At 37.5% G+C, this 20,115-nt stretch overlaps 1 protein-coding gene across 1 annotated transcript in view; it reads right to left on the bottom strand.

Moving 5' to 3' along the window:
• The window catches only part of NIPA1 (NIPA magnesium transporter 1), a 70,857-nt gene that overhangs the window by 19,768 nt on the left and 30,974 nt on the right, over positions 1–20,115 (bottom strand). The window contains exon 3 of the mRNA XM_059371742.1: positions 19,831–19,921. Within this exon, the coding sequence (XP_059227725.1) occupies positions 19,831–19,921 (91 nt within the window). The remainder of the gene's footprint in view (positions 1–19,830; positions 19,922–20,115) is intronic.

Genomic DNA, 20,115 nt, shown 5'->3' with positions numbered 1-20,115 from the left:
AGCCTGGGTTGATGGGAAGGCTATGCGAAAGTGGTAATTGGCTGCCATGAGTGAAAGAAGAGAGGCAAGAATGTTGGAAAAGAAAATCAAAGGTGGAAGCATCATAAATCCAGACTTTAAACTGTATTACAAAGCTATAGTAATAAAAACACTTTGGTACTGGCACAAAAACAGACCTATAGATCAGTGGAACAGAATAGAAAACCCAGAAATGGGCCCTCAACTCTATGGTTAACTTATCTTTGACAAAGCAGGAAAGAATATCCAATGGAAAAAAAAGACAGTTTCTTTAACAAATGGTGTTGGGAAAATTAGACAGCCATGTGCAGAAGAATGAAACTGGACCACTCTCTTACACCATACACAAAAATAAACTCAAAATGGATGGCTAAATGTGAGACAAGTAACCTTCAAAATACTAGAGAACATAGGCAGCAACTTCTTTGATCTAGGCTATAGCAATGTCTTGCTAGATACATCTTCAAAGGCAAGAGAAACAAAAGCAAAAATGAACTGGGACTCCACCAAGATAAAAAGCTTTTGCATAGCAAAGGAAACAGTTAACAAAACTAAAAGGCAACCTACAAAATGGGAGAAGATATTTTCCTTGTCTTATCAGATAAAGGACTAGTATCCAAAATCTGTAACTTATTAACCTCAACACTTCCCCCACAAAAAACCAACCAACAAACAACAGCAATAACAACAACAACAACAAAAAACCCAAAATAAAAACAAAACAAAACAAAAAGCAGAATATCCAGTGAAGAAATGGGCAGAAGACATGAAGAAAACACATTTCTCCAAAATGTGTTTTGGAGACCAAATGGTCAACAAATACAGGAAATTTGACCAAACGGTCAATAGATACAGGAAAAAAATGCTCAACATCACCCAACATCAGGGAAATAAAAATCAAAACCAGAATGAGATACATCACATTAGTCAGCATGGCTAAAATTATCAACTCAGAAAACAACAGATGCCGGTGAGGATGTGGAGAAAAGGGAACCCTACCACACTGTTGTTGGGAATGCAACCTGGTGCAGCCACTCTGGAAAACAGTATAGAGGTTCTTCAAAAAGTTAAAAATAGAGCCACCCTATGACCCAGCAACTGCACTACTAGATATTTATCCAAAGGATACAAACATAGTGATTCAAAGGGGCACACACGCCCCAATGTTTATAGCAGAAATGTCCACAATTGCCAAAACATGGGAAGAGACCAGATGTCCACCAATAAAAATGGATAAAGAAGATGTGGTGTATATATATACACTGAAATTGTATTAGTCATCAAAAAGACTGAAATCTTGCCATTTGCAATAATGTGGGTGAAACTAGAAGGTATGCTATTTGAAATAAGTGAGAGAAAGACAAATATCAGATGATTTCACTCATGTGTGGAATTTAAGGAACAAAACAGATGAACATAAGGGAAGGGAAGGAAAAACAAAATAAGACAAAATTAGAAAGGGACCATATGAGACTCTTAACTATAGGAAACAAATGGAGGGTTGCTGGAGGGAAGGCAGGTGGAGGAATGGGGTAAATGGGTGATGGGCATTAAGGGGGGCACTTGTCATAATGAGCATTGGGTGTTATATGCAAGTGATGAATCATTGAACTCTACCTCTGAAACTAAGAATACACCATAAGTTATTTAATTGATTTTAAATTTTTAAAAAAGACAAGAAAAACTTAGTGTTCATAAGGAGAAAGGGGAACTCTTCATGCACTTTTGGTGGAATGTAAATTGGTGCAGGCACTATGGAAAACAGTTTGGAGGTTCCTCAAAAATGAGAAATAGAACTATCTTATGATTCAATAATTCCACTGCTGGGTATTCACCCAAATAAAAGGAAAACACTAATTCAAAAGATATGTGTACTTCAATGTTTTCTGCAGAATTTTTTAAAGTTTTATTTTATTTTTTTTCACTGCTCCAAAATTCATTGTTTATGCACCACACCCAGTGTGCCATACAATACATGCCCTCCATAATACCCAACACTAGGTTCTCCCAACCCCCCACCCCTCTCCTACAAAACCCTCGGTTTTTTTCTCAGAGTCCACAGTCCCTCATGGTTGTTCTCCCCCTCCAATTTCCCCAAATTCACTTGTCCTCTCTATTTCCTAATGTCCTCCGTGTTATTCCTTATGTTCCACAAATAAGCAAAACCATATGATACTTGACTCTCTCTGCTTGACTTATTTCATTCAGCATAATCTCGTCCAGTACCATCCATGTTGATACAAAAGCTGGATATTCATCCTTTCTGATGGAAGCATAATACTCCATTGTATATATGGACCATATCTTCTTTATCCATTTCTCCGCTGAAGGCCATTTTGGCTCTTTCCACAGTTTCGCAACTGTGGCCGTTGCTGCTGTGAACACTGGGGTAGAGATGGCCCTTCTTTTCACTACATCTGTGTCTTTGGGGTAAATATCCAATAGTGCAATTGCAGGGTCATAACCTAGCTCTACTTTTAATTTCTTAAGGAATCTCCACACTGTTTTCCAAAGTGGCTGCCCCAGCTTGCATTCCTACCAACAATGTAAGAGGGTTCCCTTCTCCACATCCTCTCCAACACTTGTTGTTTACTGTCTTGATGATTTTGGCCATTCTAACTGATGTAAGGTGGTATTTCAATGTGGTTTTGATTTGAATCTCCCTGATGGCTAGTGATGATGAACATTTTTTCATGTGTCTGTTAGCCATTAGTATGTCTTATTTGGAGAAGTGCGTTCATGTCTTCTGCCCATTTTTTTAACATGATTATTTGTTTGTGTGTATTGAGTTTGAGGAGTTCTTTATAGATCTTGGATATTAGCCCTTTGTCTGTAGTGTCATTTCGAATATCTTCTCCCATTCTGTGGGATGCCTCTTTGTTTTGTTGACTGTTTCCTTTGTGGTGCAGAAGCTTTTGATCTTGAGGAAGTCCCAAAAGTTCATTTTCACTTTTGTTTCCTTTGCCTTTTGGAGACATATCTTGAAAGAAGTTGCTGTGGCCGATGTTGAAGAAGTTATTGCCTATGTTCTCCTCTAAAATTTTGATAGATTCCTGCCTCATGTTGAGGTCTTTTATCCATTTCGAGTTTGTATTTGTGTATGGTGTAAGAGAATGATCATGTTTCATTCTTCTACACATAGCTGTCCAATTTTCCCAGCACCATTTATTGAAGAGACTGTTTTCCACTGGCTATGTTTTCCTGTTTTGTCGAAGATTATATAACCATAGAGTTGAGGGTCCATATCTGGGCTCTCCACACATATCTGGTCTATGTGTCTGTTTTTGTGCCAGTACCATTCTGTCTTGGTGATCACAGCTTTGTAGTAAAGCTTGAAATCAGGCAACGTGATGCCCCAGTTTTGTTTTTCTTTTTCAACACTCCCTTAGCAATTTGGGGTCTCTTCTGGTTCCAAACAGATTTTAGGATTGTTTGTTCCAGCTCTTTCAGAAATGCTGGTGGAATTTTGATCAGGATGGCATTGAAAGTATAGATTGCTCTAGGCAGTATGGACATTTTAACAATGTTTATTCTTCCAATCCTTGAGCAAGGAATGCTCTTCCATCTTTTTGTGTCTTCTTCAATTTCTTTCATGAGTGTTCTGTAGTTTCTCGAGTACAGATCCTTTACCTCTTTGGTTAGGTTTATTCCCAGGTATCTTATGATTCTTGTTGCTATTAGTAAGTGGAATCGATTCTCTAATTTCACTTTCTCTATTTTCATTGTTAGTGTATAAGAAAACAACTGATGTCTGTGCATTGATTTTGTATCCTGCCATGTTGCTGAATTGCTGTATGAGTTCTAGTAGTTTGGGGGTGGAGTATTTTGGGTTTTCCATATAAAGTATCATGTCATTGCAGAATTAGTATTATTTTCTTAGATTTTTACTTATTTATTTGACAGACAGAAATCACAAGCAGGCAGAGAGGCAGGCAGAGAGATAGAGAGGAGGAAGCAGGCTCCCCACTGAGCAGAGAGCCTAATGTGAGGCTCAGTCCCAAGACCCCAAGATCATGATCTGAGCCCAAGGCAGAGGCTTTAACCCACTGAGCCACCCACGGGCCCCTGCAGAATTATTTTTAAGAGTCAAGATATGGAAGGAACCTAAGTCCTTATGGATAGATGAATGGATAAAGAAGGAATGGTATGTGTATGTACACATACACACACACAATAGAATATTACCCAGCCACAAGAAGAACAAAATCTTGCCATTTGTGACAACATGGATGGACTTAAGAGAATACTATGCCAAGTGAAAAAGTCAGACAAAGAAAGAAAAATACTGTATGATGTCATTTACATGTGGAATCTAAATCACAAAATGAACAAACACACAAAACAAAACAAAGCACACAAAACCCTGGAGGCTCATAAACACAGAGAACAATCTGGTGGTTGCCAGAGGGGCAGGGGTGTGGAGAGATAGGTGAAATAGGTGAAGGGGATTAAGATTAAAATTCCAGTTATAAAATAAACCACGGGGTTGAAAAGTAGAGCACAGGAAATACGGTCTGTAAGACTGTAATAACTGGTGACAGAGGGTAACTACATTTATTGTGATGAGCACTGTGTAATTTATAGAAATGTTGAATCATTTATGTTGTGTACTTGGAACTAATATAACATTGCAGGTCAATTTTAATTTTAAAAAACTCTTGAGATGCCTGGGTGGCTCAGTCAGTTAAGCATCTGCCTTTGGCTTGGGTCATGATCCCAGAGTCCTGGGATAAAATCCCGCATCAAGCTTCTTGCTCAGTGGGAAGCCCACTTCTCCCTCTGCCTGACACTCACCCTGCTTGTGTTCTCTCAGTCTCTCTCTCTCTCTCTGACGAACAAATAATCTTGAAAAAAATTCCTGTAGCTCTCAGTGTACAGATCACCTCCTTGATGAAATTGATTCCTCAGGATTTTATTGATGTTACTGTGAACAGAATTGTTTAATTTGTTTTTCAGGTATTTTGTTGTTAATGTAGAGAAACACAACTGATTTCTCTATCCTGAAACTTTACTGAATTTTTAAAATCTGTTCTTATAGTGTTTTGGTGGAATCTTTAGGATTTTCTGTATATAAGATCATGTCGTGTTCAAACAAAGAAAATTTTAATTATCATTTTCTGAGTCAGGTGCATTTTCTTTCTTTTTTCTTGCCCAAGTCCACTGACTAGGACTTCTAGTTCTAATGTTTAATAGGAGTGGTGAGAGTGGGCACACTTGTCTTAGATCTTAGAGGAAAGTTTTTAAACACTCACTGCTGATTATGTTAGCTGTAAACTTGTCATATATGGCCCTTACTATGTTGAGATATGTTACCTCTATACCCAGTTTAAGAGCTTCTTACCATGAAATGATGTTGATTTTTATCAAGATTTTTTGCATATACTGAGATAAAATTTAATTTTGATCTTTCACTGTATTAGTGTGGTATATGACATGTATTAGTATTCATATGTTGAACCATGCTTGCATCACACAGCTAAATCCCAACCTGATGATGTTGTATGATCCTTTTAATATACTACTAAATTTGGCTTGCTAATATTTTGTTGAGAATTTTTGTTGATGAATTGAGAATAAATGCGTCAGGGATATTGGTAGTTAGTTTTCTTTTCTTGTAGTGTCTTGATCTGGCCTTGGTATCAGGGTAATGCCGGCTCATAAAATGAGCTTAGGAGTGTTCTCTCCTCTTCAGTTTTTTGGAAGAATTTGAAAAGGACTGGCATTAATTCTTCTTCAAACATTTGGCAGAATTCACTCACAAAGCCATCTGGTCCTGGGCTTTTTTTTTTTTTTTTTAAAGATTTTATTTACTTATATGACAGACAGAGGTCACAAGTAGGTAGAGAAGCAGGCAGAGAGAGAGGAGGAAGCAGGCTCCCTGCCGAGCAGAGAGCCTGATGCAGGGCTTGATCCCAGAACCCTGGGATCATGACCTGAGCCAAAGGCAGAGGCCCTAACCCACTGAGCCACCCAAGCACCCCTGGGCTTTTCTTTATTAGTTTTTTATTACTGACTCCATCTCCTTACTTATTATTGGTCTATTCTGATTTTGCTTCTTCATTATTCAGTCTTTGGTAGGCTGTATATTTTTAGGAATTTATCCATTTCTTCCAGGCTGTTCAATTTGTTGCCGTATAATTGTTCATAGTAATGCTTTATGATCCTTTGTAGTTCTGTGGTATCACTTGTAAGGTCTCTTTCATTCCTAATTTTGAGTCTTCTTTCCTTTTTCTTAATCTAATTAAAGCTATGTCCATGTTATCTTTTTGAAAAGCTGCTCCTAGTTTCATTAATCTTCTCTATTGTTTTTCTGGTCTCTATTTCTGATCTTTTTTATTTCCTATCTTTTGACTGTACTGGGTTTACCTTGTTCTTTTTCTTCATTCCTTGAGGTGTAGTTAGGTTTAGATAATTTTTTTCTTAAAACACGCATTCATCACTATAAACTTCCCTTTTAGGGATGCTTTTGCAGCATCCCACAGGTTTTAATATGTTGAATTTCCATTTTTATTTGTTTCAAGATCTTTTTATTTCCCTTTAGATTTCTTCTTTGACCCTTGGTTGTTTAGGTGTTATTTCATCTTCACATATTTGTGAATTTTCCTGCTCCTTTCCCATTATTGAATTCTAATTCAATACCATTATAGTCAGATACTTGGCATGATCTCAACCTTCTTAAATTTGCTAAGAATTCTTCAGTGACCTATGACTTTATCTATTCTGGGGAATGCTCCATGTGTACTTGAGAAGAATGTGTACTCTCCTGTTGTTGGATAGAATGTTCTGTATATGTCTCTTAGGTCCATTTGGTCTAATGTGTGTTTCAAGTCTCACGTTTCCCTTTTGATTTTCTGCCGGAATGATCTATCCATTACTGAAAGTTTGACATCAAAGTCCCCTACTATTACTGTATTGCTGTATTGTCTCCCATTGTATTTGTTAATATCTGCTTAATATATTTAGGTGCTCTGACGCTGGGTGCATATATGACTGTTATATCTTCTCGACAAATTGATCATTACGTCTTTGTCCTTTATTACCATATTTCATTTAAAGTCTATTTTGTCCTTTGTCCATTATTGCCATATTTAACTTAAAGTCTATTTTGCCCAAGTACAGCTATCCCTGTTCCCTTTTGGCTTCTTCTTGCTTGGAATAGCTTTTTCCATCTCTTTGCTTTGAGCCTATGTGTGTCCTTAAAGATGAATTGAGTTTATTGTAGGCAGTATATTGTAGGGTCCTGTTTTTTTTGCCCACCCAGCTAATCTTTGTCTTTTGATTGGAAAACTCACACCACATGCATTTAGAGTAATTATTGATAGGTGAGGACTTACTAATGTCATCCAATTCATTGTTTTCTGGTTGTTTGTGGTTCTCTTGTTCCTAACTTAAATTTTTTCTATCTTCCTTCATGAACTGAACTGATGGTTTGCTGTAATGACATACTTTGATTCCCTTGTCTTTATCTTGTGTGAATCCACTGTAGGCTTTCACTTCATGTTTACCATGAGGCACAGAGGAAACAGTTTATACTTTTAACAGTCTATTTTATAACGATAGCAATTTGACTTTAATCCCATACAAAAACTCTACCCTCCTTTTACTACCCGTGTTTTGTTTTTGCTGGCACAATTTACAACTTTTTATACTGTGTATCAACTAACAAATAATTGTAGTTATGGTTATGCTTAATATTTTTGTCCTTTAACCAGTATACTGAAGTTAGTATTAACACACCACCATATTTACAGTAGTAGAATATTCTGAATCTGACTATCTGCTTACCTTTACCCATATGTTATATATCTTCATGTTACTAACTAGCACCATTTTATTTCAGGCTGAAGAACTTTCAGCATTTCTTATAAGGCAGGTCTAGTGGTGATGAACTCCTTTACCTATTGTTCATCAGGTAAAGTCTTTACCTCTTTTTGAAAAATTTTAATTCCAGTATAGTTAACATACAGTGTTATATTAGCTTCAGGTGTACAATATATTTGTTCAACAATTCCATGCATTGCTCAGTGCTCATCACAAGTACACTCCTTAATATACACCACCAATTTAAGTCATTCCCGCACCCACATTCCCTCTGGTAGCCATCAGTTTGTTCTCTATGGAAAAACTGATCAGGGGTACCTGGGTGGCTCAGTCTTTAAGCATCTGCCTTTGGCTCAGGTCATGATCCCAGGATCCTGGGATCAAGCCCTGCATCAGGATCCCTGCTCAGCGGGAAGCCTGCTTCTCTCTCTCCCACTCCCCCTGCCTGTGTTCCCTCCCTTGCTCTCTCTGTCAAATAAATAAATAAAATCTTTTTTAAAATGATCAGCTCTATGGAAAGAAAGAAAGAACGAACGAACGAACGAACCTGGACAACTTTCTTACACCATACACAAAAATAAACTCAAAATGGATTAAAGACCTAATGTGCAACCTGAAACCATTTATGAAACCACAAACATCCTAAAAGAGAGCATAGGCAGTAACATTTCTGACCTTGGCCATAGCAACATTTTTTTAGATATGTCTCCTGAGACAAAGATAACAAAAGCAAAAATAAACTATTGGTATCCAAATAAAAAGCTTCTGCACAGTCTTTATCTCTTTTTCATTTTGAAGGAAACGTTGCTGGGTAAAGTATTCTTGCTATACAGTTTCTTTCTTTCAACACTTCAAATATACCATCCCATTACCTCCTGGCTTACAAGGTCTTTTGTAAGAAATCTGATGATAATATGGTAGTTTCCTTGTGTGAGAGAATCTTTTTTCTCTTGCTGGTTTTTTTTTCTTTTCTTTCTTCTTTATTTCAAGATTTTTATTTATTTGAGAGAGAAGTGAGAGAGAGAGAGAGAGTACACAACAGTAGGGAGGAAAAGGAAGAAGCAGACTCCTCTGCTGAGCAGGGAGCTCAACATGGGGCTTGATCCCAGGACCCTGGGATCATAACCTGAGTGGAAGGCAGATGCTTAACCAACTGAGCCATCCAGGCACCCCCTTCTTTGTTCTTAAAGTAGTTTTATTATAATAATAGTTTTCTTATAATAATAATTATATAATAATAAATACAGTTTTATTATAATATGTCTTGGTGAAGATCATTTTGTATTGAAAATTTGGGGTGACTTATGAGCTTCAAAAACCTGGATGTCCAAAATCTCTCCCCAGATTTAGGAAGCTCTCAACCACTATTTATTTATTTATTTATTTATGTGTGTTTTTGTTTATTTTTAAATTCTTTTTTCTTAAGATTTTATTTATTTATTTGACAGGCATAGATCACAAGTAGGCAGAGAGGCAGGCAGAGAGAGAGAAGGGGAAGCAGGCTCGCTCCCAGGACCCTGGGATCAGGACCTGAGCCAAAGGCAGAGGCTTTAACCCACTGAGCCACACACGTGCCCCATCAACCACTATTTATTTAAATAAGCTTTCTAAGTCCTTTCCCTCTCTCTCTTTTTCCAACAATGGTACTGTTTCCATATAGGTGCCTCATTAGTTCTATAGCCTTTCTTCATTCTTTTTGCTTTTTGCTCCTCTGAGTAGATGATTTCAACTGATCTGTCTTTTAGCTAACTAATTCTTTCTTCTATTGGTCAAGGGTGCTGTTGAGGTTCTTTATTGAATTCTTCAGTACATCAATTTTATTCTTCAGCTCCAAAATTGGTTTGGATCTTTTTTAGGTTGCCTCTTTTTTGAACTTCTCATTTTGTTCTTGGGTTACTTTCCAAATGTCTTTAAGTTGTTTATATGCATTCTCATAGCATCTTTAAGGGAGCTATTTTTGAATTCTTGGTCAGGCAATTCCTGGATCTGTATATCTTTGGAGCCAGTAACCAGAAGTTTCTGTATTGTTTGGAGGAGTCCCTGTAGCCTTGTGTAGGTGTCTTTGCATTTGAAAATGTTGTCACCTCTTCCAGAACTTAGAAAATGGTATCAGCTTTACTGAAGCTTTACTGAAGACTTTTACTTGTGGATGAGAGCACACAGGGCAGGCAGTGGTGATAGCCAGAGCTGGTGTGCACATGGCTGGCTGCAGGGGCCAGCTGCATATGCCTGTGTAGTCACAGGATCCAGTTGCAGACACATATATAGTGATCAGGCCTAACACAGGCAGTAAAGGCCAGGGCCAACTACAAGCTCATTGACAGCTACAAGGGCCCTGGCTATTGGTGTGCCTATATTGTATGCCAGTCATAGGGGTCAGGCTGGAGGTATGCAGGTGCAAAAGTGGAGGATCTAGCTTCAGGTGAACATAATGGTGCAGGGCAGTGACAGATGGTAAGGACTAATCGGGCCAACAGGCTGCTGCAGACTCCAGCTGTCAGCATATTTTGTCATGGCTGCACAGTAGTACCCCTGCATACATGCAGACTGAAGTGGAAGTTGGTAATAGATTTCAGACTTACAGTATGGAAGGGCATGAATGGACAGGCTAGCCCCAAACTCACACATGGCACCCTATAGTATGGAAGGGCACAGCTGGAAAGGCTAACCCTGAACACACACTTGGTCGGTTGGAAGAGTCTAGGGTGATGTCTTGTACTCATATAGCTACAGAGTTCTGGGATGGATGCTCAAGTGGTTCCTGGGAGCTGGCAACGGTGGGGTGGGAATTGAATGAGGGGGGATTCTGATGGCTAGTATCACTGAATGTGAATGCCTCTGGGGTATAAGCTGATGAAAGCTCCAGGTGTCCGTGGCAACTGAGCTTGCCATTGGCTTCTTCAGCAGCAAAATCTGCTGGGTTTGTCTGCAGAGCAGGTGAGTGAGCCACAACCATTCTCACTGCATGGCTGCTATTGGTATCCCTTTTCTGCCTTGTTCCTCCTAGCCACCTCTGTCTGTCTCAGCTTTTGCAGTGAAACCAAAGCAGAACCTTGTGGCAATGTCCTGAAAGGCTGGGAAAGCTGGTTGCTCACTCTGCTCCTCCTTTCCTGGCAAGGGAAACTCTTTCCAGTTGAGAAGTTCCCTCCTGGTGCTGTGCAATGTCAGCTTGGGGGAAGGAAAGATGCAGGCAAAATGAAGTTGTCTTCTTTCTATTCTTTTGTGGCTATTCTCACGTTTTTTGTTCTAAAGTATTGCTGAAGTTTCTTAAACAGATTCCAGACCTCTCCCAGAGCTCTCCCAGAAATGTTTCTCTTCATGGATAACTGTCTAATCATTAATCTTTCTGAGGGAACAGAGAGTGGGTTCCCACATATAACCATTTTGGTGACACTGTGTTTTTTCCTGACTTTTCACTTTCTTGATGGGATTTTTTAAAGCAGAAAAGTTTTAAATTTATATAATGCCAAATTTATCTATTTTAGATAAATTTGTGCTTGTGCTTTAGGTGTCAAATCTAGGAAAATATTGCCTAATCCAATGTCACAAAAATTTATACCTTTCCTTCAAGAGTTTTATAGTTTACGCTTTTAAATTTAGGTACTTGGGACGCCTGGGTGGCTCAGTTGGTTAAGCAGCTGCCTTCAGCTCAGGTCATGATCCCAGCGTCGTGGGATAGAGTCCCACATCGGGCTCCTTGCTCCACAGGGAGCCTGCTTCTCCCTCTTCCACTCTGTCTGCCTTTGCGCTCTCTCTCTCTCTCTGTCTCTGACAAATAAAAAAATAAAATCTTTAAAAATAAACAAATAAATAAAAAAATAAATTTAGGTACTTGACCCCCTTTGAGTTAATTTTTGTATATATTATGAGGTAGGAGTATAACTTCATTCATTTGAATTTGAATGCCCAGTTATATCAGCACCACTTATTGAAAAGACTATTCTTTCCTTACTGAATTGTCATTAACCACCTGTAAAAATCTGTTGACTATAACTGTTAGTGTTTATTTCTGGAATCTCAGTTTTATATGTGTGTGTGTGTGTGTGTGTGTGTGTGTGTGTGTGTGTATCTTCTTAAACCAGTACACTGTTCTGATTACTGTAGTTTTATAAAATGTTTTGAAATTAAGAAATGTGAGTCCTCCAACTGTGTATTTACTTATCATGACTGGGCTATTCTTGGTCTCTTGCATTTCTATATGAATTTTAAGATCAGCTTGTCAATTTCAAATAAGCCCCCTAAGATTCTGATTGCACTAAATCTGTAGATGAGGCAGTATCATCATCTTAACAATATTAATTCTTATTAATACTGGAATATGGAATATGTGAATATGGACCATTTATTTAGGATTAATTTATTTTAAAAATGTTTTTTATGGCTTCAGAGTCCAAGTTCTGTGCTTCTTTTTAAAAATATGTCCTTAAGTATTTTGTTTGTTTTGGTACTATTCTATAACTGAATTGCTTTCTTAATTTCATTTTTGGCTTGCTCACGGCTATTGTATACAGATACAATTGCATCCTTGGTGAACTTATCAGTTCCAATAGTTTCTTAGAATTTCCCATATATAAGATCAAGTCAGCTCGGCTAACAGAGATAGTTTGACTCCTTCCTTTCCAATCAAGAAGTCTTTTTTTTTTTTACATTTCTTTTCAGAGTAACAGAATTCATTGTTTTTGCACCACACCCAGTGCTCCATGCAACAGGTGCCCTCCTTAATACCCACCACCTGGCTCCCCCAACCTCCCACCCCCTGCCCCTTCAAAACCCTCAGGTTGTTTTTCAGAATCCATAGTCTCTCATGGTTCACCTCTCCTTCCAATTTCCCTCAACTCCCTTCTCCTCTCCATCTCCCTATGTCCTCCATGTTATTTGTTACGCTCCACAAATAAGTGAAACCCTATGATAACTGACTCTCTCTGCCTGACTTATTTCACTCAGCATAATCTCTTCCAGTCCCCTCCATGTTGATACAAAAGTTGGGTATTCATCCTTCAATCAAGATGTCTTTTAATTCATTCTCATTCATTCAATTTGCTAGCCCAACTATATTGGCTTGAACCTTTGATACAAAGGTACAAAGCTGAATACAAGTGGCAAAAGTATATGTCTTGTTCCTGATCCCCTGGGGGAAATCATCCACTCCTTAACCATTAATTATGATGTTAGCTGGGGTGTTTTCATAGAGATACTCTGCCAGTTTAGGAAGTTACCCTTTATTTCTAGCACTTTTTATAGTCTCCATGCCCAGTGTGGAACCCAATTCAGGGATTAAACTCACAACTCTGAGCTGAGATAAAGACCTGAGCTGAGGTGAAGAGTTGGATGCTTAAACTAAGCCACCCAGAGGTCCCTCTATGTCTAGCATATTGATTGTTTTCATCATGAAGTGGTGTTGAATTTTATAAAATAACTTTTCTGTGTCTGTTGAGATATGTTTAACCTTTATTCTATCAATGAGGTATATTAAATAATTTACTCTGATGCTAAATCTACCTTGCATTCTTGAGATAAATCCCACTTGGTCAGGGTGTATAATCCTTTTTATATATGGCTGAATTCAATTGGCTAGTATTTTGTTGAGGATCCCTCCATCTGTATTAATAAGAGAACTGGTTTGTAGTTTTCCTTTCTGGTGATTTCGTTGGTTTCATTACAAGATAGTATTACCTCATGGAGTTGGGAAGAGTTCCCACCTCTCCTATTTTTTGGGAAGAGTTTGTGAAGAATTTTATTAATTCTTCTTTAAACGTCTAAAAGAATTCATTAGTGAAATCCCCTCTACCTGAACCTCTCTTTGCTGGAAGTTGTTTTGTTTTTTACCAATTCAGTCTCTTTACTTTCTCTAAGTCTATTCAGATTTTCTATTCTTAAAACATTTTCATTAGTTTGAATCTTTCTAGGAATATGGCCATTTCATCTAAGTTATCTAATTTGTTGGTATACTGTTGTTCATCGTATTTGCTTATAATTCCAATTTCTGTAGAATTGGTGGCAATATCCCCTTTTTGTTCTTGATTTTAGTAACTTGTCTTCTCTGTCAGTCTAACTGAAGTGTTAGCAATTTTGTTAATTTTTTCTAAGGACAATCCTTGGGTTTTTCTGCTTTTCAGCATTTATTTTTAATCTCTATTTCATTTATTTACTCTGAACTTTATTTTTTTCCTTCCTTCTTCCTCCTTTGGGTTTAGTTGGCCCTCTAAAGGTTGTTGATTTCAGATTTTTCCTTTTAATGCAGGCATTTACAGATATAAATTTCCCTCTGGGTATGGCTTTACCTGAGTCACGTGAGCTTTGATGTGTGTCTCCGACTTTTATTCATCTCAAAGTGTCCTCTAACTTCCCTTGTGAGGTTCTTTCTGACTGGTCATTTAGTAATAAGTTGTTTAATTTCCACTATTTGTAAACTTCACAAATTTCACTGGTTTTGCTTTCTGATTTCATTAATGGCCTAGTATATGGTCTATCCAGGAAAATGTTCCATATACACTTGGAAAGAATGTGAATTCCACTTTTGATGGGTGGAGTGTTCTACAGATGTCTATTTTGTCTGGTTGACTTACAGTGTCATTCAAGTCTTCTATATCCTTCTTGATATTTTGCCTAGTTTTTCTATCCATTATTGAAAGTAGGGTATTAAAGTCGTAACTATTATTCTTGAATTGTCTGTTACTCTTTATTCGTTCAGGTATGTCTCATATATATATTTTTTTTTTAAGATTTTATTTATTTATTTGAGAAAGAGACAATGAAAGAGAGCATGAGTGAGGAGAAGGTCAGAGGGAGAAGCAGACTCCCCGTGGAGCTGGGAGCATGATGTGGGACTCGATCCGGGAACTCTGGGATCTGACCTGAGCCGAAGGCAGTCGTCCAACCAACTGAGCCACCCAGGCATCCTTGTTTCATATATTTTGAAGCTCTGTTTTTAGGTGCATATTTGTTTATAATTGTTACGCCTTTCTGATGGACTGACATTTTGTCAATACAAGATGTCTCTATCAGGAATAATATTTTTTGTTTTACAATCTACTTTGATAGAAGCCTCTCCAACTCTCTTATGGGATTGTTTGCATAATATATTTTCTTTCCTTCCTTTTACCTTCAGTTCATTTACATCTTTGAATCTAAAATGTCTTGTGTAGGGCGCCTGGGTGGCTCAGTGGGTTAAGCCGCTGCCTTCGGCTCAGGTCATGATCTCAGGATCATGGGATCGAGTCCCACATCGGGCTCTCTGCTCAGCAGGGAGCCTGCTTCCTCCTCTCTCTCTCTGCTTGCCTCTCTGCCTACTTGTGATCTCTCTCTGTCAAAAAAAAAAAAAAAAAAAGAAAATCTTAAAATGTCTTGTGTAGAAGCGTAAGTTGGATCTTTATCCCGCCTGACAACCTTTGCTTTTAAAAAAAAAATTATTTATTCCAGAGAGAGAAAGTGAGAGAGAGAGTAGGGGGAGGAGCAGAGAGAGAGTTAGAGAGAGAATCCAAACCAGACTCCACACTGAGTGCAAAGTCTGATTCCAGGCTCAATCCCACCTCCAAGACATGACCTGAGCCAAAATCAAGAGTCAGACTGAGACATCCAGGTGCTCCTAATCTCTGCCTTTTTACTGGATTGTTTTATTTACTGACATTAAATGTTTTTATTGATACTGTTAGTTGTGTGTTTGCCATTTTACTTTTTATTTTTTACATTTTATTCCTGATTCTTTACTTACTGCCTTCTACATTAAATGAATCTTTCCAGCATAACATTTTAGTTCCTTATTGGTTTTTTTCACCACACTTCTTTGTTATTTTTTTAGTGGTTTCTCTAGGGCTTATCAGAATACCTTTCAAAATGATACTAAATTAACCTCAGTGTTACTCCTACAGTGTTATTCCTCTATAGCTCAATTCCTACTTCTTTCTTTTTGCGCTGTTTTTTGGTGCTACTTGGGTCTTTCACAAACCCAATAATACATTATTGTAATTATTATTTTGTAAAATTTATGTCTATTTTCAAAAAGCTGAGAAAAAAAAGGAGAACAAATATGTATTTATAGTTTGTTATAGTTAGCAGGTATCTTTTCAAATATTCTTATTAGTTTTGAAATACTTGCGTATTTATTACACTATATCAGGTTGCTTATATGCATTTTATTGAAAATGAGGGTAAATATTACTGAAATAAATGTGTTTTCTTATGAACAAATTGTCAGTTTTTCCCTTTGCCCTACTGGGGTTTTCATATTATTCTGACCAATTTAAGAAACTCCTTATGTTATACTAATTACTGTCATATTTGATTTAAAATTTTTCCCCATTTTACTTTTTTACTGTAGTAAGTTAAACTTTTCATTTTTATTACTTCAAACTTTAGAAATTTCTTATCCTTTTAAGATCTAAAAGACTTCTGTTTTTTCAAGTTGTAAAAATATTTTTCTTATACATAGGCCATAAACCATGTAAATATCGCTAAGGTTTTTTTCCTCCTCCTTTACAGATTAAACCTCTGTAATATATACTCTGGGTTATGTTAGAGATGCAGTCTTCATCAGTGAAAATCAGAGACAGAAAATGTCTACAACTGTATGCAACAGATAATTGGGCACATTAATTTATTGGGCTTACCACAGCTTTATACAGAACATTGAACTCTGCATGACTGAGCAGGACAACATACTTCAATACACCACTTCAGTCATGCACTGGAATAGTATCAACAAACCTTTCAAGGTTGTATTTGCCTCTATTTCCACATTTGATGGCCATTCTGTATATAATACTTAATTCACTTATGTCATATTTTAACAGTGCTTCAATTGATGTTCCTATAAATTGCTTACCAGTTCTCCCAATATTATTTATTTAAAGAAAAAAAAATCTCTCTTTTAGATTGCAGACATGACAATTAAATGCAGCTCCCAATACTAGACTGGATCTTTTAATAGAAGGAAAAATGATGGTACAAAGGAAAAAATAAAAAATAATGGTATAAAAGTAATGGCATATTATAAAAATAAAGGCATAAAGGATAATGGCATAAAATAAGGATAGAATGGATCAATTAACAAAACTGGAATACAGAAGGCAGATTAGATACATGTACTATAATGTTAAATTTATTGAAATTGATTATTGTACTGTGGTTATTAAAAGCATATTTGTAGTGTTAGGAAACACAATCAACCTATTTAAGGGTGAAGAGTCATGACAGAAGTAGTCTGAAAGAATAAAAAACAAAGGAACAAAAAAAACCCAAAGCAAATACCACATTTATGGTTCTCAACTGGGGGTGATTTGTCCCATCCCAGGACATTTGCCATGTCTGGACACATTTTTGCGGGGATTACTCCTGGCATCTGGTTGGTGGAGTCTAGGGATGCAAAACACCCTACAATGCAAAAATCAGCCCTCATAACAAAGAATGATCTGGCCTCTAATGTCAACAGTGTTGAGGCAGAGAAACCTTGATACAGAGAAAGCAAATAATGGAGTAAGTGAGATAAAATATCAACAGAAGGTGTGCATAGGTAAAGGATATACAGGTGTTGTTGTGATTATTCTTTTTATTTTCCAGTTTTCATTTTAACTCCAGTTAGTTAATATATAGTGTAATATTAGTTTCAGGGGTACAATATAGTGTTTCAACACTTACATAATACAGTCAGTGCTCATCACAATATGTGCACTCCTTAATCCCCACCACCCATTTAACCATCCCATTTCGATTATTCTTTTTTTTTTTCCATTTCGATTATTCTTAATCTTGTAACTTTTCTGTAATTTGGAAATTACTTCCAAATAAGGTGTTTTTAAACTTCTTTTAAAAGTACTGTGCTGTAAGGTTTACTTTGTCATACAATGAATCATCACAGAGCAAAGTGGACCTATTTTGGGGCTTCCTAGTCTATTTCTAGTCTATTTTATTTCTCTATTTTTCTTCTCTATTCCTAGTCTGTCTCCTGAAGACTTGCAGCATTGAACATTTCTGGTGAGGTGACATAATTTTCAAAGGCATGAGAATAGTTCTTGCCTATTCTAGGCAAGATATTTTAATATATGCATATTAAATGTGCAATGTGCAAAGACCCTAGGGTCAGATTACTTATTTGCTTGACATTTTTTCAGGAGAACAAATCAAAGAGTGAGGCTGGTCTGTGAGAAGCTAGAGTAGTTATTCCCTGAAGTGAGTACCACTCACACAATCCAAGCTCTTCAGGACCATCCAAACACAAAGTGACATGAAGCTACATATTATATTAGTCTTTTGTTTGGATAAGAAAAACATTCTATAAACACATTTCCAAAGGTTAACCTGTATAAAACATATTTATGCTTTTTAGGCTATAGAATCTTAAAGCCTAATTGACTTGAAGTATAATTTAAATATATCCATCATAGACACACTTCTCTGAAAGAATCTGGAAATCTGTCTAGAATACAGCAGAGTATCGCTATATAAATGAGTTAGAAACTGGGATTTTATTTCTCTTCTATTATGTCTGTTTCTTAGTAATTTCTTCAAAGGTAAAACAGAATATAAATAGGTTCATGGGAGGATATGTGTTGAGCTATTCAATAAATGTCTCATAAAATCACTTTAGTAAGTAAGCCAAAGCTAATATAAAGACTTCACTTGTAATGCATGGTGGCTGGCAGCCATCAAGTCCCCAGTTCTACTTTACTCCCTTTGCCCCACATCTGGGCGACCTTATAAGAAAGCACGCTCAGACCCTAGTGTCCTCCAGCCCTTGGCAATGGCAGAAATTTCAAACCATCCAAGTCCCTCCTGAGTGTGTGAAACTTCACCCCACTCCCTTTTGAACTACAATAAAAACCCAAAGCTCCACCTCCCTCCTTTCTCTCTGGACCACACAGAAGCCCTTCCCCTGGGCATGGGGATCCATCTAAGTTAACTGCTAGGAGTTATAGATTCTATTTTATACCCATTGGTGCCCACGTGTCATCTGTCCCACTTCCATAATTTCCCAGGGTGGAGTGAGTGGGAGAATTGTTCAGTGTCTGGTAGGGGATGCCAGGCACACAAATAAAACACCAAGAGACTAGTTTTGCTTAATGAGTTCTCAGAATCACTTGCCAAGGTACCAGGAAGACTCCAGTCTCTTGGAAGTCTTCCAGGGCAAAGACTAGGAGAATGACAGAATCACATCCATTGATGTCCACTCATAAGTTAGGGTCTGAAATATACTAAAGCAAATTTCTAAAAGAATGGTTAACTCAAAAAAATAAATTTGAGGGGTGCCTGGGTAGCTCAGTGGGTTAAAGCCTTTGTCTTGGGCTCCGGTCATGATCCCAGGGTCCTGGGATCAAGCCCTGTATCGGGCTCTCTGCTCCGCAGGGAGCCTGCTTCCTCCTCTCTCTCTCTCTGCCTACCTCTCTGCCTACTTGTAATCTGTCAAATAAATAAATAAAATCTTAAAAACAACAACAACAACTAAATTTGAAGTTAAAATTAAACAATATAGAGTAGAATACTGAAAACCTACCTTCAGTTATAATTTTGCTTTTATTATTTGAACAGAAACATTTAAATGGAAAGTTTGTTTAAAACTCAAACTACACATTAAAAACCAAAACATTTTTCTATTTTCCCAGCACCATTTATTGAAGAGATCATCTTTTTTCCACTGGATATTTTTTCCGGCTTTGTCGAAGATTATTTGACCATAGAGTTGAGGGTCCATATCCAGACTCTCTACTCTATTCCATCAGTTTATGTGTCTGTTTTTGTGCCAATACCATGTTGTCTTGGTGATCACAGAGAAGCATGAGAAACTGTGGACTCTGAGAAATGAACTGAGGGTTTGGGAGGGGAGGAGAGGGGAGCTGGATGAGCCTGGTGGTGGGTACTAAGGAGAAGATGTATTGCATGGAGCACTGGGTGTGGTGCATAAACAATAAATCTTGGAACAATGAAAAAATAAAATAAAATTTAAAAAATAATAAAAAATTTTAAAAAATAAAAACGAAAACACGGAATCCCAGTTCTTACCCAAACGGCACTCCGAGGGCACCCAGTGGAGTCACCAGGACTGTGGGGACTGCAGTGTAAGCCAGAAAGTTTCCAATCTGGCCAACAGCCACTGTCAAGAGAATCACAAGGATACCACTTGCAATTACAGCTCTCTTTTAGCAATGATCACAGAGTTTAATTTGGCAAGGCTCTGTTCTGAAAGGGCTACTTCTTTTCATTACTTGTGAGGAAGCAAATGTGGGGCATCATTTGCATAATTAAGGGTCCTGAAGGCAGAGAGAGCAGGCCCCACAGCATCACGGA

The sequence above is a fragment of the Mustela nigripes genome, chromosome 13 (assembly GCF_022355385.1).
Source record: "Mustela nigripes isolate SB6536 chromosome 13, MUSNIG.SB6536, whole genome shotgun sequence".
In the NCBI taxonomy this organism is placed as follows: domain Eukaryota; kingdom Metazoa; phylum Chordata; class Mammalia; order Carnivora; family Mustelidae; genus Mustela; species Mustela nigripes.
This window is presented reverse-complemented; position numbering and strand designations above follow the sequence as displayed.